The 23,617-nt window shown below is 37.0% G+C and overlaps 1 protein-coding gene across 1 annotated transcript in view; it reads right to left on the minus strand.

Annotated features, from left to right (window-relative positions):
• MAEL (maelstrom spermatogenic transposon silencer) overlaps nt 1-23,333 on the minus strand; it is a 48,617-nt gene extending 25,284 nt beyond the window's left edge. Inside the window, exons 1-8 of the mRNA XM_043450260.1 lie at nt 23,069-23,333; nt 22,728-22,820; nt 21,380-21,479; nt 20,282-20,437; nt 18,927-18,968; nt 1,493-1,617; nt 644-698; nt 410-551 (exon numbers count right to left, since the gene is read on the minus strand). Coding sequence (XP_043306195.1) covers nt 410-551; nt 644-698; nt 1,493-1,617; nt 18,927-18,968; nt 20,282-20,437; nt 21,380-21,479; nt 22,728-22,820; nt 23,069-23,200 — 845 coding nt within the window. The 5' untranslated portion in view covers nt 23,201-23,333. The remainder of the gene's footprint in view (nt 1-409; nt 552-643; nt 699-1,492; nt 1,618-18,926; nt 18,969-20,281; nt 20,438-21,379; nt 21,480-22,727; nt 22,821-23,068) is intronic.
• Between the last annotated feature and the right edge of the window lie 284 nt (nt 23,334-23,617).

The raw sequence follows: 23,617 nt of genomic DNA on the forward strand, positions 1-23,617 counted from the left end.
ATTAAAATATTAACAATTAGAATCTGAGAATGGTATATACAATTTCCTTGTACTAGAGTCTTCCAAATTTTCTGTAAGCCTGAAATATCAAAAATAAAAAATACTTTTCATTTCATTTTTATATTTATTATAAGAGTTCTATGTAATAGAGTATTTATTTAAATGGATACCATATACTTTCATCAATACACTCTAAAATGATAAAACACTGTCATTTTATTTGGTAGTTTGTTTTTTGCTTTTAGTGATTAACAATGTATCTTATAATCAGTGAAAACTTATATTCAAGGAAATACAATGATTTCAAAGTTTCATAGGAAAATCTTGCTTTAAAAGGAACAAACTAATCCTACTGTATTTCTCAGTTCAGAAAAAAGTCAGTATCACTATCACAAAATCACCTAAGTACCTTGTGTTGCTAGAATAATCCCACATGGCCACCTCTAGGAGGCTCCGAACCCAGGTCTTAGAAGGCTCCTTCAGAAATTTTTGCTGGTAGATCCCTACTACAAGATCCTCTACAGTGAGAAGTTCTAGCTCTTGTCTGATTTCTTCCATTGGTAAATAAAAACAAACATAAAATTAGTGAATTCAAGTACACAGAACATGTACATCAAAATGGAAACACTGATACTAAACTCACCTGATGACTTTGCCATGTGCTTCAAACACCAGTTGACTCTGGCTCTATCATCAGACTAGAGGAGGGAAAAAATTGTACTTATATTTTCTTCTATCCTCTGTTACTTTCAATTAATAAGGCCCTTTCAAACTGTGGGGGGGGGGGAGGGGTAAGGGGAAGGGAAAGGCTGAAGAGTTCGTGAAAACTAAATGAGAACTGTTAAAAAAAAAAAAGAGCAACATATACTAGAAAATACTGCTAATAATAATCAGTTACGTTCATAAAGCATTGTTAATATACTTTATGAACAGCAAGTGAGACTTAGGGTAGGCAAATGAAACCAATGTTCAGAAAAAGATAAGGTGATTTGTGTTCGTGGTGAGAAATATTCTATTTTTACTGTTTTATTAATAAAACAGAAAGGTTAAAACCCAATTCTACTATACCGAGCCTGAAAGAATTTAGACAAAACAAAGAATAAAGATTACAAAAAGAAGATCAAGGAATTACTATAAAAACAGTTCTGAATAAACTTCGAGTACTCTTGCCTCGAAGTGATAGGTGTACAAACCAGAAACCCACCCTCCAGGGTAAACAGGCATTGACAGCATTTCACAGGAGGAGCCATAAACATGAAATCCACCAAAGGTGAAATACATTCAGTTACTGCAGTCTGCAAAACCCCTCCAATATTAGAGAAATGTAGAAGAAAAGGCACTATACGTACCTAATTACATTCAAAGCAACTAAAAATGAACATATTTTAACACACAGTTAATACACAGGCTAAAGTTCTTTCTTTGGGTATCTTTCATGGATCTTCTGTTTTCTAAGTAGATGACTTAAAAGAAATTCTTATGTTGAAATTACCTTGCAGTAGATAGGTGGCCAGTTCCCTGGGTTTGGATGAATGAATCTATAAAGATTTTGTAACACAGTTGCTTGGTCATGCCCAGATTCAAAGTGTGAAATAGGAATCTTGTGACTAGAATCACCTGAAGGAAGCAAAAAAGTAGGTAGGAGTTAAAATTTGACCAAGACAAATATTATGGATTAGGTATAGAAGGGTGAGTATAGGAAGCAGTAGTGGGTAACTTGTATTTAAGTACTTGTACCAAGCCTGGTAATGGTCAAGTACTTTACACATTTTATCCCATAATGTTATAAAATAGGTAATATACGTACATATTAGAGAAGAGAGAACGGAGAATCACAGAAGTTAACAATAAGTTAACAGCTGGTGAACAGTGGAGTCAGGACTCAATCCCAGGCTTGTTAAGTTAAAGTAGCAGTGTTTTCACCATTTCTATGTCGCCTTTCATGAACTGTTTTATTAAAAAGGCTGGAGACCTTGATAGTAATGATTGGTTTTTAGAAGGTTGTAAAATGATATTTCCACTTCCAGTAAAATACAGACCAAGTAACACAAACTTCCCACAAAAATTTAGGGTATCGAAAACAGCTATAGTAGCAAGGAATTATCAGGTCAAAAGCAAAAAAAGCCACAGAGGTAATCAAATGCAGAGAGAGGTGATCAAAATGCAAAGAAGTCAGAGAGGTCCGCCTAACTCTGGAGGCAGTTTTCACCCTGGCTGCTGCTGCCGCTGCTACTAAGTCGCTTCAGTCGTGTTGGACTCTGTGTGACCCCCGAGATGGCAGCCCAGCAGGGCTCTGCCTGGAGCTCTGTCCTGGAGTCATTTGCTAATTCCTTAAGAGGAAGTTTACTGGCTAAGAAGTGTGTTTCAGACAGCTTTGGGGGCCTGGTTTGTGAGAAAAAGCAATCATAAATCCTTTCTAGAAGAGAACCATCAACCTCAAATTACCTTAACTCATTTTTTTCCAGATAATCTATATGAATAAACCAGGTACACACACAGAAAAGAGTGAGAACCAAGACAAAGTTGAAAGACAAAATTGAGTCCAGAAGTTGAAGTTTCTGGACACAGATTTTAAATCATCATGCTTATTAGCTGATGAGATCAAATTACAAATTTCAACATAAAATTGGAAACTATTAAGAAAAAGAATGCTAGGAACTCTCTGGTGGTCTAGTGATGAGGACTCAGCATTTTCACTGCTGGGGCCCTGGGTTCAATCCTGCAAGCAGCACTGTGCAGCCAACTAAAAAAATAATACAGGAGGAGTTCAAGTTCTGATAATGACAGACTAAGGAAAATACGGAACACATCAAACACCTGCTTGAAAGCACTGCAGATATATAAATGAAAAGAGGAACTGTAAGTCCAGGATCTTAAAATGAAGAAACCCCAGAGAGCGGAATCTGGCATTTGGGTATGTTGGTCATTTGGGCATTTACCAATCCTAGAAGAGATGCAGAGGCTGAGAAACTGAGACTTCAACAGACCTATAGCTGGTAAGAATTTAAAATATTACTCCAGAATTACTTGTGTATATATAAAAATTTATAAATTAAAGAATGCCCAATTGTCTTCTGGCCTCCACTGTTCATGCTGTGAAGCTGACTGTAAACTTTACTGATGATTTCTCTGCATGTGTGCCAAGTCATACTGTTCAGTACTCAAAAATGACGAGACATATTAAGAGAGTTGAATACGTGATTGAACACCAAGATAAACAGACTACAAAAATACATCCAAAAAACAAGATCCCCATAACAGAGTTATCAAACATAAAACTTTAAAAAACAAGGTTTATTAGGTTCCAGGAAATAAAATTACTGATAACTTAAACAGAATCATAAAAAAGAATCAATGTAGACTCAAAAACTGAAAATACATTCTCCAAACCATTTTAGAATGGCAAAACAGCCTTGATGATAAGGTAAAGATTAACCTCAGGTTGAACATGAATGCGCAAATTCTAAAACAAAATATTGCGTTGTCCAAAAAGTTTGGTTTTTCTGTAAAATGGCCCATGCTTAGGTGTCTTTAACTTCATTCAAAACAATTTTGTTGGACTGTATTGTAACAGTTGTCATATAAGCATGCATTTTAAAAAGTTTACCAAAACTGCTGAATTTTTGTGCAACCATTTTAATATTGAAGATGGAAGGGAAAAAAGCCACATTTTCAGAATAATATACTTTATTATTTCAAGGTAAAAATGCATCTGAAGCACAAAGAAAGATTTGTGAAGTATATAGAAAAGGTATTGTGACTGATCAAACATGTCCAAAGTGGTCTGCACAGTTTCATGGGCAGACCAGTTGAAGGTGACAGCAATCAAATTGAGACATTGAGAACAATGAACCTTATTCCACACGGGAGATAAGTGACATACTCAAAATATCCAACTCAAGCACTGAAAATCAAAGCACTGCAGTAACTGCTTTTATTAAATATGTTTGGGTTACACATAAGGAAAAAAAAAACCAACCTTCTTGACCATATTTCTGAATGCAATTCTCTACTTAAAACATAACAAAAACATTTTGTTTTCTGAATAAATTGTGACAGGTGATAAAAAGATGATACAGTATAATAATGTAAGTGGAAGATATCATGGGACAAGCAAAATGAACCACCACCAACCACACCAAAGGCCGATCTTCATCCAGAGAAGGTGATGGTGTGTACATGGTGGGACTGGAAGGGATGAGCTTTTTCCGGAACACCAAATGATTCATTCCAACAATGACTACTCCCAATTAGATCAACTGAAAGCAGCACTCAATGAAAAGCACCCAGAAATCGCCAAAAGAAAACATATAAAGACTATATGTTATCCATCGGATAATGCAAGCTTGCATGTTTCTTTGATGACCAGGCAAAAGCTGTTAAAGCTTGGCTGGGAAGTTCTGATTCATCCACCATACTCACTAGACATTGCACCTTCAAATTTCCATTTATTTTGATCTTTACAAACTTCTTTTAAAGAAAAAATTTCAATTCCCTGGTGTAAAAAGGCACCTGGAACAATCCTTTGTTCCAAAAGGTAAAAAGTTTTAGGAAGATGGAATTATGAAGTTGCTGAAAAATGGTAGAAGTTAGTGGAACAAAATGGTGAATCACTGTTTCATAAAGGTCTTGGTGAAAATGAAAAATGTGTCCTTTATTTTTACATTTTAAAAACCAAAGGAACTTTCTGACCAATCCATATTAGCAAAACAAATCCAGCAATTTATTTAAGAGTTATATAGTGAAAATGTTGGATTTGTTCCTGGAATGTAAGGTTAGTTTTTAAGATTAGTAAATAACCATATAAACAAAAGACACAAATCATCTGATATCCAGAAAGAGTATTCATTAAAACATGCAACTGGTATCTCTAGTGAAACTGGGAACAGAAGGGAACTTCTTTATCCTGATAAAGAGTATATACCAAAACTAAAAAAGAGAGAGAGAGAAAAACTACAGCAAACAGAATACTCACCGGTGAAAGATTAGAAATGAGAGTTCAGAGCCAGCATAGTAAGACAAACAGGTTTTAAATGTTTTAAATAAAAGATACAGATTAGAAGAAGTCATTTCACAAATATAAGGAATTTTCTGAAAACTTCAGAGTTTAGCAAAGGTGGGTTAAAACCAAAACAAAAAATAAACAATTAGAAAATATAATTTTGATTCAATTTAAAAAATACTAAAGAGAATAATTTTTAAATAAAATTAATTTTCTGAGAAAAAAGAATATAATTGAGAGCTATTACATACAATTAGCAAGAAAAATGATAAGCTATAACTAATAAGATAAAGACTATAGAGAAAACTAAGACTTTATTATAAAGAGCTACACATTTAAAAAATAAGAGTAGTTCTATATTAAAACATTACTAAATGGGGAATTTTTGCAGAAACTAACACCAGTGGTGTTAACATGTCTCTGGTCAAAAATGTGTAAACACAAAGAATATCATGAAGCTGTCAAGTTCTTTCCAAAATGATTCAAAGATTTAAATATATTCAAAATACTGAGATTAGTTTCTCTGGACAGAGGACAAGAAGGCAAAGTAAAGGGACCTGAGTTCACCTCCTCTCATGAAACACTAAAAATCACAACTGCTGAAAAACTAGCAACAAAGAGGACTGGAATCTATCCCCCAAAATATTATACCTCCAAAAACAAAAAAACCCACCACAACAAGATGGTGGTGGGGGGGCACATTTGCAAAATAATGAAATCTCATACCTACCAGTTGGGTGAAGCAGGAACTGGAAAGTAATTATATCTCAAAGGTTCTCCCACAGGCATGACAGCTCTGAGCCTCCTGTCAGGCTTCTTAGTCCGGGGCCTGATGCTGGGAGGAGGGGCCACCAGAGCCCTCTGGCTTTGAGGGCTGGCAAGGCTTGCGGCAAGAGCGCCAGAGGGCCGGGGAGGCAGAGACCGCGCTCTTGGAGAGCACGCACAAGATCGCGTGTGTACCAGGGCCCGGGGGAGGAGCAGCAACTTCACAGGAGTCCGGGCCAAACTCACCTGCTGGCCCTAGAGGCTCTTCGTGCAGAGCGGGGGCTGCTGTGTCTCACTGTGGGGACAGGAGCACTGGCGGTAAAGGCTCTGGGGCATGCTCACTGGTGTGCGCTGTCCTGAAGGATACCCTTCTAATGCCAAGTCCCAGCCCCACCCAACAGCCTCAAGGTTCCCGTGCTGAGATGCCTCAAGCCAAAAAATAAACAGGGTGGGAACAGATCCCTACTCAGCAGACAAGCTGCTTAAAGTTTTCCTGAGCTCAGAGCTGCCTCTGAACACAATCTTTGCAACTGCCCTGCCCACCAGAGAAAAAGGACCCAGCTCCACCCACCAGGGAGCAGACACCAGAAGAAGAATGAGTTACAATCCTGTAGCCAATGGGACTACAAAGACAGAAAGTTTGACAAAGTGAGATGACAGAGGAATAGGTTCCAGATGAAGGAACAACAACAACAGAAAACTAAGTGGAGATAGACAATGTACCTGAAAAAGAATTGAGTGTAATGACAGTAAAGAGGACCCAAAATCTTGGAAAAAGAATATAGGAACTGACCAAGAAGATACAAGAAATGTTCAACCAAGAGCCAGATGATATAAAGAACAAACAGAGTGGAAAATACAGTAACTAAAAAAAACACTAGAAGGAATCAATAGCAAAATCAATGAGGCAGAAGAATGGATAAGTGAGCTGGAAGACAGAATGGTAGAAATCACTGCTATGGAACAGAAAAAGAAAAGAAAAAAGAATAAAAAGAAACGAAGACAGTTTAAGAGAACTCTGAGACAATATTAAATGCACTAGTATTCATGTTATACGGGTCCTAAAAGAAGATATAGAGAAAGGGCTTGACAAAATATTTGGAAGATATAATATCTGAAAACTTCCCTAATTATGGAAAAGTCACCCAAGTTGAGGAAGCACAGAGTCATGTACAGCAGAAACCCAAGGAGGAATGTGCCAGGACACATGTTAATCAAATTGATAAAAATAAAAGACAAAAAGAAAATATTAAAAGCAACAAGGGAAAAGCAACAAATAATATATAACAGAATCCCTGTAAGGTTATCAGCTGATTCTTCAGGAGAAACTCTACAGGGCAGAAGGAAATGGTTTGGCATATTTAAAATGATGAAGGGAAAAATTACAACCAAAAATACTCTACTCAGCAAGGCTCTCATTCATATTTGATGCAGAAATCAAAAGCTTTATAGACAAGAAAAAGTGGTGAGAATTCAGCACTACCAAGCCAGTTTCATAACAAATGCTACAGGAACTTCTCTAAATGGAAATGAAAAGGTGGCAACTAGAAACAAAATTACAAATAGGAAAGCTCACCAGTACACACAGTAAAGATAGGAAATCACTCACACAGAATGAGCAGAGTATAAATGCAGGATAATGGAAACACATTTGAAATTAAGAGACCAGCAACTTAATCTTGGATATATAGACTTCTATATCAAAACTTCATGGTAACCACAAACCAAAAATCTACAATGGACTCAACACATAAAATTAAAAAGGTATTCAATGCTTACACACAAGAGAAAAAGGAATCCAACCATAACATGAAGACAGTCATCAAATCACGAGAATAAAAGAGGAAGAAAAAAGACCTATAAAAATAAGTACAAAACTAACAAAATAGCAAAAAGTACATATGTATCAGTAATTAACTTAAATGTCAACAGATCAAGTGCTCCAACCAAAAGACATACAGTGGTTGAACGCACAAAAATAAAACCACATACATGCTGTTTACAAGAGAACCACTTCAGATCTAGGGACACATATAGACTGAAAGTGAGGAGATGGAAAACGATATTCCATGCAAAAGGAAATCAACGATGGAATAATACCCGTATCAGAAAAAATGAAGTTTAAAATAAAGACATAGAACATACAAAGACGGATACTACCTAATGATCAAGTTCAGTTCAGTCTCTCAGTCGTGCCCCACTCTTTGTGACCCCTTGGATTGCAGCACACCAGGCCTCCCTGTCCATCACCAACTCCCGGAGTTTACTCAAACTCATGCACACTGAGTCGGTGATGCCATCCAGCCATCTCATCCTCTGCCGTTCCCTTCTCCTCCTGTCTTCAATCCTTCCCAGCATCGGGGTCTTTTCAAATGAGTCAGTTCTTCCCATCAGGTGGCCAAAGTATTGCAGCTTCAGCTTCAGTCCTTCCAATGAACACCCAGGACTGATCTCCTTTAGGGTGGACTGGTTGGATCTCCTTGCAGTCTAAGGGACTCTCAAGACTCTTCTCCAACACCACAGTTCAAAAGTGTCAATTCTGCAGCGCTCAGCTTTCTTTATAGTCCAACTCTCACATCCATACATGACTACTGGAAAAACCAGAGCCTTGACTAGATGGAACTTTGTTGACAAAGTAATGTCTCTGCTTTTTAATATGCTGTCTAGCTTGGTCATAACTTCTCTTCCAAGGAGGAAGCGTCTTTAAATTTCATGGCTGCAATCACCATCTGCAGTGATTTTGGAGCCCAAGAAAATAAAGTCTGTCACTGTTTCCCCATCTATTTGCCATGAAGTGATTGGACCAGATGCCATGATCTTAGTTTTCTGAATGTTGAGCAAAAGTACAACTTCAAAAGTACTACAAAGGCATTGCCTTTCTTTGGGACTGGAATAAAAACTGACCTTTTCCAGTCCTGTGGCCACTGCTGAGTTTTCCAAATTTGCTGGCATAATGAGTGCAGCACTTTCAGAGCATCGTCTTTTAGGAGTTGAAATAGCTCAACTGGAATTCCATCACCTCCACTAGCTTTGTTCGTAGTGATGCTTTCTAAGGCCCACTTGACTTCACACTCCAGGATGTCTGGCTCTGGGTTAGTGATCACACCATCATGATTATCTGGGTTGTGAAGATCTTTTTTGCATAGTTCTTCTGTATATTCTTGCCATCTCTTCTTAATATCTTCTGCTTCTGTTAGGTCTATATCATTTCTGTCATTTATTGTGCCCATCTGTGCATGAAATGTTCCCTTGGTGTCTCTAATTTCCTTGACGAGATCTCTAGTCTTTCCCATTCTATTGTTTGCCTCTATTTCTTTGCATTGATCACAGAGAAAGGCTTTCTTACCTCTCCTTGCTATTCTTTGGAACTCTGCATTCAAATGGGAAATATCTCTCCTTTTCTCCTTTGCTTTCCGCTTCTCTTCTTTTCACAGATATTTGTAAGGCCTCCTCAGACAACCATTTTGCCATTTTGCATTTTTTTTCCTTGGGGATTGTCTTGATCCCTGCCTCCTGTACAATGTCACAAACCTCTGGCCATAGTTCTTCAGGCACTCTATCAGATCTAATCTCTTGAACCTATTTGTCACTTCCATTGTACAATGATCAAGAGATCAATCCAAAAAGAGGAATTAACAATTATACATGCAATCAACATAGGAGCACCTCAACGTATAATGCAAATGCTAGCAGTCATAGAGATTCAGGTTTCATCTCTGGGTTGGGAAGAAGAAGAAATGGGCCTCTGGGCCTGGAGGAGGAAATGGAAACCAATTCCAGGATTCTTGCTGGAAAAAATCGCATGGACAGAGGATCACAAGAGTCGGACACAGCTGAGCAACTGAGCAAGACACACACCCCAGCCGTGAAGGGAGAAATCGACAGTGACACAGGAGCGGGGACTTCAACATCACATCACATCACCAGACAGACCATCCGAACTGAAATCAGTGAGGAAACACAGGTCTTAAATACACATTAGCAGACAGACTTAACTGATACTTAGAGAACATTCTGAAAGCAGCAGAATACAAATTCTTCTCAAGTGCACAGGAAACATTCTCCAGGAGCGATCACAGGCTACGCCACAAAGCAAGCTTGGGTAAAACTGCAATTACATCAATCATCCTTTCCAACCACAACACTAGAAGATTTTTTAAAAATCAATAAAAAAAAAACTTAAAAACAGAACACTCAGAGGATAAATAATATGCTACTAAATAAACTAATGGATCATGGGGAAAAAAAAAGAGGAAAGCAAAAAATACTTAAGAGATAAATGCAAACAAAAGCACGATAATCCAAATTTATGGGATGCATCAAAAGCAGTTCTAAGAGGGAAGTTTATAAGCAATACAATCTTATCTCAGGAAACAAGAACAATCTGTCAAATAAAAAAAATCTAACATTACATCTAGAGCAATCAGAGGAAAAAACAAAAATTTAAAATTAGCAGAAGGAAAGAGAGCAGAAATAAATGAAATGGAGACAAAACAATGAATTAAATAGACACAAAAGAAATAATAGACAAGGTCTATGAAACCAAAAGCTGGTTTTTTGAGAAGATAAACAAAATTGATAAATCTGTAGCTAGACTCATCAAGGAAAAAAGGGAGAGGGCTGAACTCAAAACTAGATGTGAAATAACGGATACCACAGAAATACAAAGGATCATAGGAAGCTACTATGAGCAGCTATACATCAATAAAATGGACAATCTAGAAGAAACGGACAAATTATTAGAAAGGTGTGTACCTATCTGTGCTCAGTTGCTCAGCTGTGCTTGGTTCTGAGAGACCTTATGGACTGTAGCCCGCCAGGCTCATCTGTCCATGGGATTTTCCAGGCAAGAATACTGGAGTGGGTTGCCATTTCCTCCTCCAGGGGGTCTTCCCAACCCAGGAATGGAACCCATGTCTCCCATGTCTCCCGCACTGAGCCACCTGGGAAGCTTATTAGAAAAGAACAACCTTCCAAACCAGGAAGAAACAGAAAATACAAACAGAACAATCCCAAGTACTGAGACTGAAACTAATTAAGACACTCCCAACAAAGTTAAGTCCAGGACCAGATGGCATCACAGGCGAGTTCTATTAAACACTTAGAGCAGAGTTAACATCTATCCTTCTGAAACTATTCCAAAAAATGGCACAGGAAGGAACACTTCTACACTCATTCTATGAGGCCAAAATCAGGCAAAGAAAACACACAAAAATATTAGAGGCCAGTATCAATTAACAAAGATGCAAAAACCTCAACAAATACTAGCAAACTAAATTCAACAGTATATTAAAAGGATCATACATCATGATCAAATGGACTTATCCCAAAGATAGAAGTATTTTAAGTATCTCCAAGTCAGTGTGATGCACCTCATTTACAAATTAAAGAAAATCCATAGAAAAGTGGGCACAGATGGAACATACCTCAACATAATAAAGGCCACATATGACAAATTCAACACCATATTCAATGGTGAAAAGCTAAAAACATTCCCTCTAAGACCAGAAACAAGACAAGGATGTCTACTCTCACCACTTTTATTGAACATAGTTTGGGAGTCCTAGCCAGGGCAATCAGAGAAAACAAAAGGAATCCAAATTGGAAAAGTAGTAGTATAACCATCACTGTTTGCAGATGACATGATGCTTACATAGAAAATCCTAAAGATGTTACCAGAAAACTTACTACAGTTCATTAATTCAATAAAATTTTAGGAGACTAATACACAGAAATCTGTTGCGTTATCTATACACTAAGAACAAAAGAACAGAAAGAAAAAATAAGGAAACCATCTCACTTGCCATCACATCAAAAAGAATAAAATACCTAGGAATAAACTTAACCTAAGGAGGCAAAAGACCTGTACTCTGTAAACTAGAAGATGCAGAGGAAAGAAACTAAAGATGACACAGATATATATATACACACATATATATGTGTATATATATATATATATACACACATATATATGTATGTATATATATATACACACACCATGTTCTTGTATTTGAAGAATCAATATTGTCAAAATGATTATACTACCCAAGGTAGTGTACTGACTCAATGCAATCTCTATCAAATTACCAAAGGCACTGTTTTAGAGGACTAGAGCAAAAAAATCTTCAAATTTGTATGGAGACACATAAGACTCCCAAAGAGTCAAAGCAATCTTAAGATGAACAGAGCTGGAGGAATCAGGCTCCCTGACTTTAGATTATACTATAAAGCTACAGTCATCAAAACAGTATGGTACTCATAAGAACACAGAACAATGGAATAGGATAGAGAGCCCAGAAATGAACCCACTCACCTACGGTCAATAATCTACAGCAAAGAAGGCAAGAATTACAATGGAGAAAGGACAGTCTCTTCAGTAAGTGGTGCTGAGAAAAATGGACAGACACATGTGACAGAATGATACAATATTAAAACATCCTTTAAGAATGTACACAAAAATAAACTCCAAATGATTAAAAACCTAAATGTAAGACCAGATACTATAAAACTCTTAAGAGGAAAACAGAACACTCTCTGACATAAATCACAGCAGTATCTTCTTGGATCCACATCCTAATAACAATAAAAAGAATAATAAACAAATAGGACCTAACTAAAAGCTTTTACACAGGACTTCCCTAGTGGTCTAGCTGCTAAGACTCTAAGTTCCCAAAGCAGGAAGCCCTGGTTCAACCCCTGATCAGGGAGCTAGATCCCATATGTTGCAACAAAGTTTGAAGATCCCATGTGCTACAACTAAGACCTGGCTCAACAAAATAAATATGTAAATAAAAATAAATGAATATTTAAAAGCTTTTGCACAGCAAAGCAAACCATAAACAAAACCACAAGACAACCCACAGAATTAGAAAAAATATTTTCAAATGATGCAACCCACAAGGCATTATTCCCTAAATCTACAAATAGCTCATGCTGCTGAATATCAAAAAAAATAAAAATTAAAAAAATGGGTGGAAGATCTTAATAAACATTTTTCCAAAGATGTACAGATGACCAAAAAGCACATAAAAAGGTGCTCAATGTCAATAATTATCAAAATGTAAATCAAAATTATAATGCAAATAAAAATTATCACCTCAATAATTTTAATTTCCAAAATTTGCATTATAATTATATAAATTTTAAAATAAATTGTATATTTTTATAAATTTTATAAATATAAAAATTGTGTTAATTATAAAGTTTCCATTATAATTTACTGCAAATTATAATATTATAAATTGTTATAATTTATATTATAAATTACTATAAAATCTGCACAATTATTAAATGAATTTGCACTATAATTTTGATTATAATGCAAATCAAAATCTCACTTCAGAATGGCCATCATCAAAACATCTACAAACAGTAAATGTTGGAGAGGGTATGGAGAAAAGGCAAACTCCTACACTGTTGGTAAGAATGTAAATTGGTACAACCACTATGAAAGGAGTCTGGAGGTTCCTTAAAAAAACTAAAAAGAGAGTTTCCATATGATCTAAGAATCCTACTCTTAGGCATATATCCAGAGAAAACCATACTTTGAAAGAATACATGCACTCCAGTGTTCATTGCAGTACTATTTCCAATAGCCAAGAAATGGAAGCAACCTAAACGTCCATCAACAGATCAATGGATAAAGATGTGGTACATATATACAATGGAATAAAAAATAATAAAATAATGCCATTTGCAGGGATTTACCCAGCATCCAGTGGTTAAGACTCTGCACTTCCACTGCAGAGGGATGGGTTTAATCCCTGGTTGGGGAAGTAAAATACCACACTGTGTGCAGTGGAGGTGGGGGGCCCTCCCCACAAAAATGCCACTTGCAGCCAATATGGATAGACCAATAGACAATCTCTATAACCTATAGAGATTATCATACCAAGTGAAGTAAGTTGGACAAAGATACATATGGTATTGCTATATGTGGAATCTAAAAAAAGAAAAATGATACAAATGAACTTATTTATAAAACAGAAACAGATTCACAGATTTAGAAAACAAATTTATGGCTACCAAAGGGGAAAGTTAAGGGGAGGAGGAATGAATTAGGAGTTTGGGATTAACATACACACACTACTATATATAAAATTGATAATCAACAAGGACAGGGAACTCTACTCAATACTCTATAATGGCCTACACGGGAAAAGGATCTGGAAAACAGATACACACACATGTGTAACAATTAGTTTGCTGTTCGCCTGAAACTGACACAATGTTGTAAAAATCATGTGTGTGCTACGCATGCTAAGTTGCTTCAGTTGTGTCCAACTCTTGGCAACCCCCGGACTGTAGCCCATCATGCTCCTCTGTCCATGGGATTCATCAGGTAAGAATACTGGAGAGGGTGCTGTGCCCTCCTCTGGGAGACCTTCCCAACCCAGGGATCAAACCCATGTCTCTTACATCTCCTGCACTGGCACGTGGATTTTTTATACCACTCATGCCACCTGGGAAGCCCAAATCAACTATATTCAAATATAAAATAAAAATTTAAAAAGAAGCTGTGATATATACACGCATAGGACTACTACCCAGTCATTAAGAAAGAATAAAACATTGCTATTTGCTGTAATGGATGGACTTGGAGGACACTATACCAAGTGAAATAAATCAGACCAAGATCAGTACTATATGATATGGGTTATATGTGGATCTGAAAACTACAACAAATTAGTGAATATAAAAAAAGACTCATAAATATAGAGAACAAACCAGCGGCTTCCAGTGGGCAGAGGGGCAACATAGGGGTGGGGGAATGGGAGGTACTAAGTATGGGGTGTAATATACTCAAGCATGTATTGTATAACATGGAGAATATAACCAACATTTTGTAATAAGTGGAAATCAATCTTTAAAAAATGTATAAAAATTAAAATAAAAATGCACAAACACTCCCCTAAAAATCCCCCAAATCCTAAGATTAAGAATCCTGTGATTCTAAATCGGGAGATTCTTAATAGCCTTTTTGTGAAGTGCAATAAATTATACGTGGAAGAGCAAAGAGACAAGAACAGCCATAATATTCCAAAAGAACAAAGTTAAGTAAATATTATGAAAATATTGTGTTTTAACATATGGGCACTAAAAAACAAGAAGATTAAAGAACAGAAGATATCAAGAAGACTCACGCATAAACAGAAGTACAACGTGATACAGGTGGCACTACACACAGGGAACACACTGATTATTCAATAAATGAGAAGCTGATTATCCACATGGGAAAAAAAAAGAAAATCTCCACCTCACATCATACACAAGTCAATTCCAAGTGGAATAAGATCTTGGAACTATAAAATAAAGATATCTTCAAGGAGAAAGGAATTCTTTACCTGGGGTTAAGGATAAAATAAGTGTAACTCATCTGACCTTTTGGAAAAAAATTTTTTTCATATTATAGGCATATTTAATAGATGATTTGTAAAGGAGGAGTCCATTTCAATGTTTATCTACTCGGACTTTGGAAGTGTAGTATTAATACCATGTCTGAATAAGATGGTTCCCATTATAGATGAGCATCCACTGGAGTATGGGCGACTCCATGGGCTGTAGCGATCAACAGACTGCATTCCTAATGCTGATTTTGCCTGAGATTTGCATTGTCTTTCAATGTTATGTGAAACTAATTACATAATTCTCTTTGGAACTTAACCTCCCAACCCTTATTGTAACTACAAAGTGGTTTACAAGATATTTAATGAGGTGCTATGTTTGTGGAAAAATACCACATAATTCAAAAACACTACTGAATAGCAGATTACTCTGTGTAGTAGTTAAGTCCTTTAGGATAATTTTAGTTGTGATCATTTTCTGATTCTCATTGCTGGGAGTTATTAAATCTTAGCAAGCATCACCAATATTAAATGTTGAAAGTCCGTTTAAACTTTAAAGTTGGAGCAACTGTCTGTGTTTGAACAGATAAAATAAAGACAGCTTTGTGTGCCCAGAAAGGAACACTGTACCAACTGCTAGCCAGTCTTGTCTGAAGAGCCACATATTTTTTTCCTGTGTTAATAATCAAGATAATTAGTATGTGGCCATTTTGTTACCCTTAAGAGACTGCAGTTCTGAATTTTTGATTAAAGGTTTTGGCTGCTATAGAAGTTTTATTTTAAATATATTTTGAATTATAAGAACAAAAAATTTTGTATTTTTCCAGTTAATTGGAATGATTGCCAAATTTCTGCAAGTAAGGTAATTATAAGTTTAAAGCATTAAGCATTTATTGGTAAATAATGTATATATTCTTATTCTGAGAAATATAAGTAGGTCAAGTCAAAATAAATTCTTTAAAGTTTACTATAAAAAAAGTAAAAGGGAATTCTTAAATAAGACCCCAAGCACCCACAAACTATCAGGGAAGAAATTGAGACATTAAATAATCAATTAAAATAATTGATACTAAATTAACAATAAAAACTTCTATAAATTAAAATACCCATGAGAGAAAAATGAAAACAGGTATCTGCACATGATTAAAATAATCAATAAAAACAGATAGACATATTATAAACTTCCATACACCAATAAAGATGACAAACAATCCAACAGAGAAACGGGGAAAGACGTCATTTAAAAAATACACAGAAATATATAGAATATGTGGAGCTTCCCTGACGGCTCAGAGTAAAGAATCTGCGTGCAATGAAGGAGACCTGGGTTCAATCCCTGGGTTGGAAAGATGACCTGGAGAAGGGAATGGCTACCCACCCCAGTATTCTTTCTTTTTCTTAATAAAACATGTATTTATTTGGCTACTCCGATTCTAGTTTCGGCGTGTGGGATCTAGCTCCCCGACCAGGGACTGATCCAGGCCCGTGCACTGGGAGCGCAGAGGCTTATTCACTGCACCACAAGGGAAGCCCCACTCCAGTACTCCTGCCTGAAGAATCCCATGAACAGAGGAGCCTGGGGGGCGGCACATGGAGCTGCAGAGTCAGACACGACCGAGAGGTTCAAACGAGCAAAATAAAACACATTATTTCACTATGTACTTATCCTAAAACTATTCATAAAACAAAGGAGATAACACAAAATTCAGAACAGTGGTTCTCTTAAGGGGGGGGATGAAATCCAAGAGAAATACAGGGGTCTTCAGTGATAACGGCAAAGTGCTATTTCTTCAGCTGACTGGCGGGCGCACTGCTGTTCATTAATATTCTTTAAACTTCAAGTGAATGTTATAATCCTTTTATGTGTGTATGAAGTTTTCGTTTTAAAAGCTGACAGACCTTCCTTCCATATAGGAAGCTGAAAGCAGTTTCTAAGGCTTGGCTCATGTTAAAGCAGAACTTCTGTCTCATAATTAACTACAGAAAGGAAAAGAGGCAGAGTGCCTCTGGTGAAGTATGGGAGGAGGAGAGGGCCCGCATCTCCTACCTACCCCCGCACCCCCAACACAGACACGCAGAACCTGAACTCCCATTCAGAGGAACACTGTAGGGGTGGGCGGGACATGGGAGACCATCCAAATCTCTTCCAGTCTTAAAACTCTTCAATATAATGTGTTAAACCATAATGCCCATGAAGCCTTCACTTGGTTTCACATGTACTTCTTAAAGACCAGATACACAGGAGCATTGGGAAGATCTGAATGTACCATCCTTAGCTATTAATCATGTATATCTCTTTCAGAGTGTTACTGTGTGAAACATCAGCTGGATTACACTATCCTCGGTATTTTTAGTTACTCTGTTGACATCGCTGTCATTCTAATACAGTCATTTATCTTATTTAGTTGATACATTTCCTGGGGTTATCAAATTGGCAATTTAAGACATGCTTAAACTGGTAAGCTCCAAGTATTTTAGGTTTCCTGAATGAAAAACATTGTGCGTGGTTTCAAATAGTGTGAAAAATAACTTAAGAAAACATTCCTGGAGACCTTGATAGGTTTGTTTTCAAGAACCACACTTTCTGTTAATCCCTTAATTTTGAAAACATTGCAAAAATATGTTTTTTAAATGATTAAAAAAAAATTAATCAGAAACAAAATAAACAGTAATGGGCATTCTCACAAATGAGTGTCTGGCATATAGGGATTCCAATGCATTCATGAGATGAACAAACCATAAACAGAGCTTAAGCAAAAATGTGAAATTAATTCACCAGCTAAGTTTCTACTTCTACTTTTTTACTACTACCTATTTTGCCAAATAGCTTCAGACAATTTAACACTTGAGATGACCTAGGTTCACATCTCAAAGTTACAACAGCATTTTTATTCTATACATTTTTTTCACCCAAAGCTACATAAGGGAACTTACGAAAACACTGCCTTAAACTCCCTGTTCCAAAGCCTACAGCTCTGATTCAAAAAAACAAACAGACAAGGGACTAATACATATTTTTTACTAAAAAAAATACTGGGAAAAACTCAACAAATAAAAAATGAATCTAAAATATTCTCTTCATTTATAAAGAACAATATTATAAGTATTACAAAACAGCTGCTTGTTATAGCAGATTTGAAAAACTTATTTTTAATTTCAAACACTTCTACAGACTAGTTGTCTACATTTTTAAGAAAAAACTTTTAAACGCTGACATTTTGAATAAAAACTAAAAAACAAACCTATTATCCTGATTTTTATTTGAAAAGAAGAAACTGGTTAAAATATAGTTTCTAGAAAAGAGTACAAGAGGTCAGATTTATATAGTCACATCCTTCAGTTGCAGATGCTTTACATAGAAACCTGTTTTCCTCATCTGAAAAATCAATTCATAGCTGTTTCATCTGTTTAACACTACCGTTCTGTTACTTTTGAAGCATAAACTTTTCCCCCCTTACTTTTGAATGGACATTTCTGTGAATAGCCCTAAATCTAGATAACCTTATACCTATTAGAAGACCTACCTAAGCACCTGGCCAGTAAAAGCCACTGATCTTCAAGCCAAAGGATATAAGCAGAAAAAAAAAACAGAAATAAAAACACAATCTCCATAAAAGGAAAAGGACATTATTCTATCATTGCTTGTAATTTAAAAATTTTGAAGGCTTACATACACTATCTACCACTTTTAAGAAGATTTACTAACAATAATTTAAGATTATCTTCCCCCAATGTTTTATGTGTCTGTTTAAAGAGCATCTTACCCAGGTGTTTATATTCAATGCCTATATTCTATCCCACTCCTTTATACTTACTTGCAGCCTGACAATGAAAACGAAATCCTCGTGGAATTTCACCTGTAATTCAAAATATTTTATTGAGAGATGCAGAAATCCAGAAGCTCTCAGTTGTACTACAGTCATATTCCATAGGATGACCATATCATAACACAGGTAATTGCTATTGTTATGTGAAATTACAGAAGATTTAAACCTCAAAGGAGTTTTTTCCTAACCAAAGGTATGATGACTATCAAAGAATCTTGGTATATTATCCACACTACTTTAAAAAGTTAGTCCTCACAGAGAAAGAAATACTAGGTAAAGAAAATCTGTGCTAAAGGAGTCTTAGCCAGGAGTCCATAAAAAGGCCACAGTTCATGAGGCCCTCGATATGCCAAGATAACTGACATATTTCTCAGAGGAAAGTCTCCAAGTTCTGCCTTTTTAACGTTTTACACTTGTTCAAAAATTGTCCTAAGCAGCAACTCTCCTTAAGTAGGAAAATTTGTTTTCCTGTTATTTCAAAACAAGGAAAAGTGTTGGGCTCTCCTAATGAATTTTAAAGCAACTGACAAAACTAAAGATGAAATTATTCTTTCCCCAAACTCTTCTCCCTATATATTCCTCCCACTAATCTCTAAAAGGTACAGTACTCCCCTAACTACTATCTACCAACTTGAGAAATGAATGAAATCCTGTGTGTTCATTACTAACTGCTTTTGATGGGGTGGAACAGTAGTAGGAATAATATTATCTTAAAGTCTTTTAAATACTAGTCTATTTTCATACCTCCTCATGTATTCTTTAGAAAAGTTAAAGTGAAAGTCGCTCAGCCATGTCTGACTCTTTGCAGCCCCATGAACTACAGTCCATGGAATTCTCCAGGCCAAAATATTGGACTGGGTGGTCGTTCCCTTTTCCAGTGGATCTTCCCAATCCAGGAATCGAACCCAGGTCTCCCACATTAGAACAGCCCTCCAACAGGTATTACCCCTACTTTACAGATTAATTAATAGGTTCAGAAAGGATAAACATTTTGCTCAAGGTTACAAGTCAACACCAAGTTAAAAACTAGAAACTGTTGATGTGAAGGATGGGGAAAGAAAGTAAACAGCAAAGCTTTCAGCAGATTCTAAAACTACAGATAAGCAAACAGCAGGCTACAGATTTTTTCAGGCATTCTACCTGCTCAACTTTAACGCTTACTTGAGGTTAAAAGCCCAAACCAAAAACTCTGTCAACACTTCATTCTCAGTAGTTTTTCACCCAGTCTACATTTGAAGAACTCACCCATGCAACAGCTTTTAAGAAAAATACTATTATCAAATAAGATCAACATAAAAAAGTGACTTTTTAACATCTAGGATCTACTCTAATTGGCTACTTACCAGGATTTATAAAACTGTGGAAATCTGCAATAATACCTTCTTGGAGAGAATATTTAACACAGCCTATTTCACAAGGGAGGAAGCGCTGTTCACAGTGAGGAGGTAGCTCGCCATGGCTAAAAATATTCAAAAAATAAAAAATGCCTCCAAGGAGAGCTTCAAAAAAAAAAAAAAAAACACAAACAGATGAGCATCTCAAGATTTACTCCTTTGATAAAAACAAAAGTTTTAGAATCTTTCTCCTTCTGTTCCTATATTCCTAAATAAATTGGAAAAGAGAAAATAAATCAGGTGTATCAGATAAATAAATTTTTGTAACATTTACCAAGGATTAAAGCAGTAACCACTCTTTGCATGAAATAACAAAATTATTCAAACTTACAGCTAGCTCTACATAACTTAGCTATACATAAGCCTTAAATGTGAGTAATGACTTAAGAAAAGCTGTGACCCATATTCAAGAAATAGAAGGGTATGGAAAATAAAACCAAGCAGAATCAGTATAGAAAAATTCTAGTACAAACTATGGACAATTGAGTTCACTCTTTACCTTTTACCAATACACACAAGACCACTTATAAATTCTCTAAAGGAAGAAAGAAATGTGAAAATGTAAGAAAGGTATTATTTTCCAGGATTGGCCACACTTAAGGACTACTAAAGATTAGGAAGTTTTTAACAAAGTTAGAATACATTTAATTAAAAAAAAAAAAAAAAAAAACCAGCCAGAAGGAATAGCAAGGACTCTGATTAACTATATTCTTTGCTGCCCTAGGCTCAATTTATCTTTACTTTTGAAACAAACATATTTAAGTGTCTAGCTATAAACACTTGAATTCAAAAAATATGTCTAAAAACATATGACATGGTAGAAACCAGATTTTTGTTTAAAAAAAAAAAACAAAAACCCAGTGTTACTTCAACAAATGCGTTATTACCTGATCTTTTACAACTTTAGTGCCATCATGTTCGAACATCATAGTCAGTTACTTTGAAATGCAGAATCAAAATGAAGAGAAGACAAGTTTACTGATCAACATAACATAGAATTTTAAGTGCCCAAATTTATATAAGCAAAACACTGTAGGATTACTCTACCTTGATCACTTTTTAGAGACAAGCCTGACAGATCCGGGGGTGAAACATTCTGCTTTGGTACAAGCATGCCTGGCTTCCTCAATGGGGTGCAAATAGGTTTCTAAAGAGAAAGGTAATCATTGACCATATATTTAAACTCTTGCCCACTTTATATCATATACTTAAATTTAGCAAAATAACTGTGAAACAACCCATAGCATAGATTACTTTAGTAACCACTCCAAGCCAATAAATCCAATGAGTACATAAATAAATGTCTATAACACCAACACCCAAAGTCAGACATGGCAAAAATCTAAAAATATTTTGAATCAAGGGGCTGAGTGGTAAATAACCAGTCCAATTACTGTTGAAAGCCATTTCCCCACTACTGATAATCTAATCCTATGGAGTCATATAATACATGCTTGTCCAGTGGCCAAAAGAATATCATTTGCCAAAGTACTCTAACACTGTTTGTTCTTCACTCAAAGTAAAAGCCAGATTGTGCTGACTCCAAGTCTCAATGATGTATATGTAGAACATGACTTTTATTTTGAGGGGAAATATCTTAAGAAACTGTAGTGAAAAGAAGACACACAAAAAAAAATCAGGGCTCACAAGTATAATTAATTCGAATTCAACTGAGTAGAGCTTCTACTCAAACATAAATCCATAAGATAAAAATCTCTCCAACCTAAAACAAGCAAAACTATTGCATTTCAATCCAATGTTAGCAGTTATAATAAGAATAGAACTTTTGCTATGTCAGAATGGGAAGAATACAGAGGGAGGGGGTAAAATTCATATTTCTAGATATGAATCAGCAACAGATTTTATTCAGTGCTTTAACATTCTGCTACACAGACATAAATTCAAATAAACTTTATTCAACTCTTTCCTGTAAAGCGCACAAAACATTAATCAACATCCACAGATACTGATATTTCAATATTTTAAACACAGACTAGTGTCATTTAAAAAGAGAGAATGGACCAAACTACTGTTAAACATCTGAAAAGAGATTCTTCAATCATAAAAGAATTCAAAAGGACCCTTAGAAGCCATCTAGTACAAATCCTAAATATCAAGACTACCTTTTGCTAATCATGGTTTATTGGTTGCAGGTTTCCTAATGGGATTTTCCCTGGCCTTCACCATTGAACAAAACCAATGTGTGCCCTAGTTCAGGAGCCTGCCCGTTTTTCAGCAAGCATTCTGACACCAAGAAAAAAATGAAAAACTCTTTTTTGCACTCACCCAAATCACCCGGTCGTCTACTCTTGACATTAATCCATTCACTCATCCAGCATTTACTGAGCATGCCTACCTGTGAGGTAGGTGGCTGCTCTTCTCTGGTTAACTTTACCTGCTTCTCCGAAGGCCCGGAGTCCTTCCCCTGGGCAGCTCTCCACTCTCGAGCCATTTCTGCATACTTCTCTTTTTCCTCCTCCCTCAGGAGCTTAAGGAGATGGAAAGGGAAAACAACCAGCAGCAGTGAGGGCCTAATGCCCGAGGCCCCGCAAGAGATGCCTGGCCATTACTGGGAGGCAGTTCCGGCGTCGGTTTGCCCCTGACCGGGGACGGGGCGCTTCCTCCCCCTCCAGCAGGGCCCCGGGGTCACTGGTCTTCCCAAGGCCTCTCTCCCTCCCGCCTGGCCCTCCCACTTGCCAACTGCCTGGCCCCGGGCTCACGGGCCTCCAGCCTTACCGCCCAGTCAGCGGAGCAGTAGGGGATGGCATCAGCGACGCGAGCCACTGGCAGGCCTCTCCGCCGCAGTTCGGGGATCTTCTCCTGCACGAAGAAATAGTAGGCGTTGCGGCTGGCCCTGCGGTTCGGCATGGCGAGCGCAGTCAGGCCTTGAGGAGAGCCTCAGTCAACACCCGGCGCCCTCGCCGGGCTCCCGCCCTTAGTAACCGAGGCTGTGGTCTGCACGCGCAGGGCCTCAGCTCTCAGCCAATCAGGGCGCGGTGCGCAGGCGCATCGGCCTCTCCAGGAGAAAAACAGTCTGCGACCGGAAGATTCCGCCTCGTGCGACCGAGGAGGCGGGGTGGAGGGGGAGCGAGGGCACAGAGGCCAAGCATTCTGATTGGCGGAGATGAGTGGGTGGGGTTGTTGTCACGAGGATGGCTTGGAGAAATTTCTGTACATTATTGCGTAATATCCTCCAGAGTAGGTAAAGAGGGCCAGCCAGTGCTTCAGGTTCTTCCGTGCTCTACGGTTCGGTTCAGTTCGGTTCAGTCGCTCAGTCGTGTCCGA

The sequence above is a fragment of the Cervus canadensis genome, chromosome 2 (assembly GCF_019320065.1).
Source record: "Cervus canadensis isolate Bull #8, Minnesota chromosome 2, ASM1932006v1, whole genome shotgun sequence".
NCBI lineage: Eukaryota > Metazoa > Chordata > Mammalia > Artiodactyla > Cervidae > Cervus > Cervus canadensis.